The sequence below is a fragment of the Meleagris gallopavo genome, chromosome 3, assembly GCF_000146605.3.
Source record: "Meleagris gallopavo isolate NT-WF06-2002-E0010 breed Aviagen turkey brand Nicholas breeding stock chromosome 3, Turkey_5.1, whole genome shotgun sequence".
In the NCBI taxonomy this organism is placed as follows: domain Eukaryota; kingdom Metazoa; phylum Chordata; class Aves; order Galliformes; family Phasianidae; genus Meleagris; species Meleagris gallopavo.
Window position 1 is genome coordinate 93,053,116 of NC_015013.2, and position 8,539 is coordinate 93,061,654.

The 8,539-nt window shown below is 51.5% G+C and overlaps 1 protein-coding gene across 1 annotated transcript in view; it reads right to left on the reverse strand.

Moving 5' to 3' along the window:
- LOC116216496 (protein scribble homolog) overlaps nucleotides 1-8,539 on the reverse strand; it is a 41,929-nt gene that overhangs the window by 23,355 nt on the left and 10,035 nt on the right. The window contains exons 5-8 of the mRNA XM_031552983.1: nucleotides 7,591-7,710; nucleotides 7,302-7,358; nucleotides 5,239-5,295; nucleotides 4,260-4,343 (exon numbers count right to left, since the gene is read on the reverse strand). Of these exons, the coding sequence (XP_031408843.1) occupies nucleotides 4,260-4,343; nucleotides 5,239-5,295; nucleotides 7,302-7,358; nucleotides 7,591-7,710 (318 nt within the window). The remainder of the gene's footprint in view (nucleotides 1-4,259; nucleotides 4,344-5,238; nucleotides 5,296-7,301; nucleotides 7,359-7,590; nucleotides 7,711-8,539) is intronic.

Sequence of the window (8,539 nt, forward strand, 5' to 3'; positions counted from 1 at the left end):
ACTGAACAGCCCCACTTCCTTCAGTCTCTCCTTGCAGGCCATGTTCTCCAAGCCCTTCCCCAGCCTTGCTGCCCTTCTCTGGCCCTGCTGCAGCACCTCCACGTCCTTTCTGTACTGAGCTGCCCAAAACTGAACCCAGCACTCGAGGTGAGGCCTCACCAGTGCCGAGTGCAGGGCAGGATGACTTCCAGTCCTGCTCACCATTCCTGATCCCAGCCAGGATGCCGTTGGCCTTCTTGGCCACCTGCGCACACTGCTGGCTCACACTCAGCCCACTCTCCATCACTGCACCAAGGTCCCTTTCCGTCAGGCAGCTTTCAGCCGCTCCTCCCCAAGCCTGTAGGGTTTCCTGGGGTTGTTGTGACCAAAATGCAGGCCTCAACTCTTGGCACTACTGAAACTCATACAGTTACCCTCTGCCCATCGATCCATTCTATCCGGGTCCCTCTGTACTGCCCTTCTCCCCTCAGGCAGATCAACACTTCCTCCCAGCTTGGTGTTGTCTGCAAATTTTCATGCAGCCTTCCAGCTGTACAAACCGCACAAACACAAAATGCGTTCCATATTTAGGACTCCTACTCCCAGAACAACCAACACAGCAATACAGATTAACCCAAGAGGGACAAACATCTGCCCCTTCTCCAGGCACTACTCGTGGGGCATCCCCGTAAGAAATTCCACTGCAACCTACAGCAGAGTCGTGACAGATTGACCCTACGTCCTTCTGCTCAGCAGTGTGAAGAGCGGCTCTGCACGGCCTTGAAGGGCGTCATACAGCAGCAGAAAACATGCAAGACAGCTTAGAGGAGAAAGTGCTTGGTGTGAGAGCTGCCAAACAGCTGAAACAGAGTAACACTGTGGGAATGGGGCGATGGCATCTTCATACAGGCATGTTGTCTGCAGGTAGACAATCTGCTATTGAGTCAAGAATGGGTTGGGTTGGAAGGTCCTTAAAGGTTATAAACCATAGAATGGATTGCGTTGAGTTGGGTTGGGTTGGAAGGGTCCTTAAAGATTATAAACCATAGAATGTGTTGCGTTGGGTTGGGTTGGGTTGGGTTGGGTTGGAAGGGTCCTTAAATTTTATAAACCGTAAAATGGGTTGCGTTGGATTGGAAGGGTCCTTAAAGATTATAAATCATAGAATGAGTTGGGCTGGGTTGGGTTGGGTTGGAAGGGTCCTTAAAGATTATAAACCATAGAATGGGTTGCGTTGGGTTGGGTTGGAAGGGTCTTTAAATTTTATAAACCATAAAATGGGTTGCGTTGGGTTGGAAGGGTCCTTAAAGATTATAAACCATAGAATGGGTTGGGTTGGGTTGGGTTGGGTTGGAAGGGTCCCTACAGATTATAAACCATAGAATGGATTGGGTTGGGTTGGAAGGGTCCTTAAAGATTATAAACCATAAAATGGGTTGGGTTGGAAGGGTCCTTAAAGATTACAAACAATAGAATGGGTTGGGTTGGAAGGGTCCTTAAAGATTATAAACCATAGAATGGGTTGGGTTGGAAGGGTCCTTAAAGATCATCTACTTCCAACCCTCGTGCCACGGCAGGGACACTTCTGCCAGATCAGCCTGCCCAGGGCACCTCCAGATATGGAGCACTCACACTTCTCTGGCCAGCCTGTGCCAGGCCTCATCACCTCCACTGTGAAAATATTTATCCTTATATCCAATCTAAACCTACCTTCTTCTGTTACCCCTTGCCCTATCGCTACACACCTATGTACAAAGTCCCTCTCCAGCTTCTTGTAGGCCCTTTTAGGTACTGGAAGGCTCCTATAGGATGTCCCCCCAGAGCTTTCTCTTCTCCAGGCTGGAGGACCCCAACTCTCTCAGTCTCTCTTCACTGGAAAGAGCAGCCCTACGAGCTGCATGCTTTTCTGCTGCTCGGACTGCTTGAATCTTCCAGGCTGTCACCACATGGGCTGGATGCAACCAGAACCTTGCTGTCATTGGAGCCCATATCTCACAATCAAAGCAGGTGGGATTTTTTCAGACAGAGCAAAGGTAGGGCTGAGCAAAAGACAGCTGGGAGAAGATAAACGTGCACTAATTGCACTAATGCCCCTGAGATGGGACATTTATAGACGCTGCCCCACACGCAGCATTCCAGTGCTCTGCTGCACATTCCAGCCCCAGGCGCTCCCAGGCTCAGCCATAGGCTCCCAAATGCTGCTCAGCTCTTGGGCTGCTCACAAAGGAACAGCTGCTTGCACAGGGTTGGCTCTCCCTTCGCTTCCAGCTACTCAGTTACATGAAGAGATGCTGGAAATACTTCAAATGTTCTTCTGATGAAAAAAATTTTTTTTTTTTGTGGACAGCCAGGAGAGAAAAGGCAATGCTTGGGAGGATGGGGAGGAACAAAATAAGACAAAATTGGTGATAAGTCACGAGATGATAGACAAATACGAGAGAAGAGCTGCCTCAATGGAACGAAACAGAGATGGGTAGAAGAGACGATCTGAAACAATGGGAGAACAAAGAGATACTCTGTCTCTGATGACATCAGCAAAGGGTTGGTCCTCCCTGTAACAGCAGGGAAGGAATTGGGGAAAAGCCTGAGGACGCGAAGCTCTAAGGGAGCAGGCAGCAACTCAGCAGAATAATGTGATGCAGGGAAGACAAAGGAAACAGAGACAGAGATGTGACATTTTAAACAACCCAGGAAGGACAGATAGCTCTGTAATCTGTGACATTCGTGGAATCAGGACTGTCTCTTTGCTGAGTTCCCACCACGTATCAGAGAGGGCAACGCCGGAGGGCAGAGGGGCAGCAGTAGTGCCAAAGGCATTACCTGTGCTAGATGGGATATGCAATCACTTCTGCTTCGCCTTTTGCGGTTCTAGATGGGTCCTAACCTTGCTTTAAACCTTTTGGGACCAGAGCCCTGCACTCCTTGCTTCCTCTCCACACAGCGTTGTTGTCTTCCGTGCCTGGCATCATCTTCCCCTCCTGCTTCTGCAGCTTTCAGTACTTGCTTCTTTCCCCCCCCAGTGCCCCCACACTCTCATTTGTGTATATTCTTCCCTCTTGCTGGGCTGTTCTTTCTGCCTTGTTCACATCATCTCCTGCACCAAAGCAACTACAGAAGCCACTTCCCTTTCTGCAGTGGGAAGCAACCTGGCTCTCTGCTCCCACCATTTCGTAGAATCACAGAATCCCAGAATGACCTGGGTTGGAAAGGACCACAACAATCATCTCATTCCAACCCCCTGCTGTGTGCCAACCACCACACCAGGCTGCCCAGAGAACCCATAGGGTGTCATAAGGATCCATAGGGTGCCACAGGAACCCATAGGGTGCCATAAGGATCAACAGGGTGCCACAGGAACCCACAGGGTGCCACAGGAATCCATAGGGTGCTACAGGAACCCACAGGGTGCCATAGGGATCCATAGGGTGCCACAGGAACCCATAGGGTGCCATAAGGATCAATAGGGTGCCACAGGAACCCACAGGGTGCCATAGGGATCCATAGGGTGCCACAGGAACTCATAGGGTGCCGTAGGGATCCATAGGGTGCTACAGGAACCCACAGGGTTCCATAGGGATCCATAGGGTGCCACAGGAACCCACAGGGTGCCATAGGGATCCATAGGGTGCCACAGGAACCCATAGGGTGCCATAGGGATCCAGAGGGTGCCACAGGAACCCACATGGTGCCATAGGGATCCATAGGGTGCCGTAAGGATCCATATGGTGCCACAGGAATCCATAGGGTGCCATAAGGATCCATAGGGTGCCATAAGGATCCATAGGGTGCCAGGGGGATCACACAGAGTGGAACAGAGATCACAGAGTGCCAGAGGAATCCATAGGGTGCCATAGGGACCCATAAGGAGTCATAATCATAGAATCATCACAGAACCCCAGCATGGCCTGGGCTGCAAAGGAGCACAACACTCACCTGGTTCCAACCCCCTGCTGTGTGCAGGTCGCCAACCAGCAGCCCAGGCTGCCCAGAGCCACATCCAGCCTGGCCTCGGATGCCTGCAGGGATGGGATGAGCATCCACAGCCTCCTTGGGCAACCTGTGCCACTGCCTCACCACCCTCTGCATGAAAAACCGCCTCCTCACATCCAACCCAAACCTCCCCCGTCTTTTCTCCTTCTAATCTTTCTGCTGCAGCTCCTCCTGTTTCAGACACCTGAAGTCCACTGCAGTTCCGCAGAGCACCGCTACCATCACACGAAGGCAGAGGAGAGGGCAGGAAAGGGAGCAGGGATGTGCACCACTCAGCACCCATCACTTACAGTGCGATTGACTCTCTGTGAGCCACTGCTGGGCAAAGCAGCCAGGGTCCGATAGTCCATTCGCAAAGGTTCACTCGTGACATTCTGGAGAAGGGGGAAGGGGGAAGCAGAAAACAAAACAGAAACACCAGGAAGAGATCAGGCCAGAATTCAGCTACATCAACCACAGACAGCAATTAAAAGGAAACCACCCCTAGTCGCAGCCAAGGCTTTGTCTCCTAACACTGCAGGAAGCTTCCACTGCTGGGATGGGAACCTGGGAGTGATCCAAACGCAGCCACAGGGAAAAGTGACAGGCCTGGAGAAATGCTGCAGGGAACAGCCACACTGGGATGCTGGTCCTCACCATTTCTCCTGTGCAGTGCACGCATCCACTCTCACAGAATCACAGAATCCTAGAATGGCCTGGGTTGAAAAGGACCACAGTGATCATTGAGTTCCAACCCCCTGCTGTGTGCAGGGTCGCCAACCAGCAGCTCAGGCTGCCCAGAGCCACATCCAGCCTGGCCTCATAAGAAAGAGAAAAGAATACTGAATATATATAACCAGTTTTCACCAAATCCAGAAAGATTTCCAGTCTGGAGATACAGGAATTGGACTCGATGATCCTTATGGGAGCCTTCCAACTCAGCACGTTCCATGATTCTATATTTAAGAAAGTCAGTCCGCAATTCCCCTGTGGCATCTATTTTCAGCATTAACTCACACTGCTTGTATAATCGTGCCTGGTATCACTTCCTATTTTGTTTTCACACGTTAGCCATTGGTTTTCACCATCCCTTCCTCAACCGCATTGAAGAGTTCTCAATTTCTGCTATCTCCTCATAGGCTGAAGCTGTGCTTTTTGGAGGGTCCAGGGGTGTGAGGAGAGCACATGCAGAGGGCAATGAGTGCTTCTACATTCGGGGGCTCCTCCAGCCCTCAGGCTGAGCTCTGCCTCTTCTCTCCATCTCTCCATCCCTCCCACCACGCTCCTCACCTCTGCCGCCTCCTCAAGCTGCCGCGTGGCCGCATCCCGCTCCCTACGCATCCACTCCTTCCATGCCACAGGACAGAGCCAGACCAGCATCCAAGCAGTGCAGGCAAAGAGAGAGGGAGAGAGGTCAGCTGCATGCTGGGCAATCATTCCGGAGGGAGAACAGAGGGGGATGGAGAGGGGTGTGGAGAGGATGAGGTGAGCAGACATCAGCACGTCAGCTTGGCCCGGGGAAGGAGAAGCTGGCGTTCTGCTGGGCACTGCAGATGGCAACAGCCATCCCATACAAGTAAAGACAGGGGGTCGCCAGGGGAGGGAAGAGGGCACGTGGCTCTAAGAACCTCAGCAGGGCAACTCCTAGGGGAGAGGAAGTGGAGCTGAACCCCATGCGGTGTCACTGGGGGATGGGAGAAGGCTGCTGACAGCTACAAGAGGGATCCTGGCAGAGCACAGAGCGGGGAAGCTGTAAGGGCACAGAGAAACAAATCTACGGAGCACGAGCTGGTGGCCACCGAGGAAAAAGTCCTGAAAAATCACATGCTTGTTAATAGCATCACAGCCACAGAGCTACAGAGACGGCAACTGTACAGAGGGCTTGAAGCCAGTGGGTGAGCACAGCGCTCAATGTAGGCATGAATGGCATGAAAGTCACCAGTGACCAAACTCATTGCAGCTTCAGAGCTGCAGGAGGAAAGAAATAATACCCAGTGCTTAATTTCAAGAGGAATTACATCTGTGCATTTATATTCTTTTTGCCCAGAGCCTCTGCAGCACAGTGGGGGCTGTGGACAAAAGGCATGAAATTGCTCTGCCCTACGGCGTATTTCAGCCCTTCCGACTGCTTCTCTCCATCAGCAGCCCCCAGAGGGTCCTGAGGGCACAAGGCCGATGGATGGGATGCAGCTTGAGGAACAGGGAGAGCAGAGAGAGTTCTCATCAGCTATCAGGCTATCCTGTGCGTTTCCACCAGCAAATAATCAACGCCCAGCATCACGCTCCCAATCTCCAGACAGTGATGAGCCACATGAGAAGACGCCAATGCTCCAGAGAACTGCAGGACCCAAAGGGATATTCAGGGACTTTTAAGCTGGGTATGTAGGCTTTGGACAAGTATCATCTGCAGAACTGGAGGTCATAAAGTGGAAAGTAACAGGAGCTCCAGGCAGTGCTGATGGAGCTGGGCAACGCTGCAAGTCCATCCCTGCAACATCCGAGCCATCTGGGGCAGCTCTGCAGTAAGGTTACAGAAATAACTGGCAGCAGAGCTGAGATAGAGAAACGTGCCATGGATCAGCCCATGGAGATTCGGAGTCTCTTAGAATTGGAATTATCAAAGAACCAAACCTGGAAGGCGTACACAGAGTTCCTGAAAACTCCTATGGGAACAGTGGTGAGTTCGCTCAGCTCAGGGACTGAACAACAGAGAGAACCCAGAACGATAAACAGATCTAAACTGGAAACCTGAGGAAATGCAAAATGTGCACATACTTATTTGCCAGGAGAGCAGACTGACGATGGACAATGCCAAAGAACTCCATTTTCCCTCGTTTTCCAACTGAATAAATACAAATCTCTTTTTAAGAGAGAGAACTGGAAAATCCAACCCCTTCAGGGACAAAGCTCTGGTGCCCAGTCACAACAACAGCCACGGAAACCGAGGGGCACCAACTCCTGACTGATGGATGGGGCTGATTCCCCAGGCTTTGAGCTGTGCGTTCTCATCTCTGCTCATGAAAGCTGTCAGATCACGGAGAGAAGCGATGAAACGTGGGGCTCCCGAGCCAATGGGCCATTTTCCTCAAAGCTGCAGCTTTAAGAAAACCTTGGCCAGGAAGTCCCAGCGGGTAACAAAGACAAACTGCACAAATAACAGGGAAGTACCACCAAAGAGGCACGTAGGAAGGCACGCCAAAGCCAAAAAGCAACCAGAGGCGCGCTGTGGAGAGAGAAGGCCCACAGCCCCCACAGCCCCCATCACAGGCAGGTAGAGGAGATCTGCGCCAGGGCCCGCAGCCCGGGCGGAACTGCTGTCAAGAACAAATTCCACCACACGAAACATCTCTCACCACTTTCTCCACTTCTTCTCTCTCCCACTGAGTCGCTTCTCTCACCATTTCCATCTCCTAGGAGAGACCAAAGTTAGAGCCACGTCTCCCCGCGCTCTCTCTCCCTGCACGGAGGACGGCAGCCCCAGGAAGAAGTCAGAGCGCGTCTCAGCGCCCGCTGGCACGTGTGCTGGGAGCTGCTGACCCCGTAAACACAAAGTCCGCTACTTGTGATGCTGCGGGGAAACGCTTGGCATTTAACAAGTATTCCATTCCACACCACTCTCCCAGCCACAGCCAGGACACCCACCTTCTGCAGCACCTCCAGCTCCTCGGGGCTCAGATCCCGGTCAATAGATGAGATGCTTTCCAGGCTGTTCTTGCGCCCAATACCAGCAGCAAAAGGGTTTGCAATGATTCCCGGAGACATCTACGAAGCAAAAACACAATAAAGCATGGCAGAAGCCCACAGTGTACCATCCAAGATTCCATGCTCTGGGCTATCAGATGCAGAGCGCTGAGATGCTCCTAGACGAGACAGAACTGCTTCCCAGCCCAAAACCTTGTTGCAACTGTCAATTACAAAAGGAAATGGAGGGCTAGGAAGGATAATTAGAACAATTCAATTAGAACAGGTACAGAAAGGGGATGAGATAACCAAGGATACATTCCAGCAAAGGATGAAAAAAAAACTTTCTAAACCTCAATAAAAGAAAATTGAGAAGGCACAGAATTACTGTGGGTGTTTCCCTGGGGGGAAAGGTGAACACCAACGAACGGAAAGGAAATTTACTATAAATATAGCATCAATACAAGAAAAAAAGGCTAAAAGCACACTGCAGAAAATCTGTTAGAAAACCACCTTTCTATGCAGCCAAGCGATACGGTGAAAACAGCTCTGAAACGGCCATCGCTTCTAGATCATAAAGCAAGAGAGCAAACTTTGAAATCTGAGACCCCCAAAAAAACCAACCAACAAACCAACAAAAAAATCTACAGCAAAAGGCTGGAAAATGCAGCAATCTTCTGTGCAGAAATAGGTGGGCACCTTTCCGCCCTCTGCTCGGCTCTTGTGAGGCCCCATCTGCAGCCCTGCATCCAGGGCTGGGCCCCCAGCACAGGAAGGACAGGGAGCTGTGGGAGTGGGTCCAGAGGAGGCACTGAGATGCTCAGAGGGCTGGAGCAGCTCTGCTGTGAGGAAAGGCTGAGGGAAGTGGGCTGGTTCAGCTGGGAGAAGAGAAGAGAAGAGAAGAGAAGAG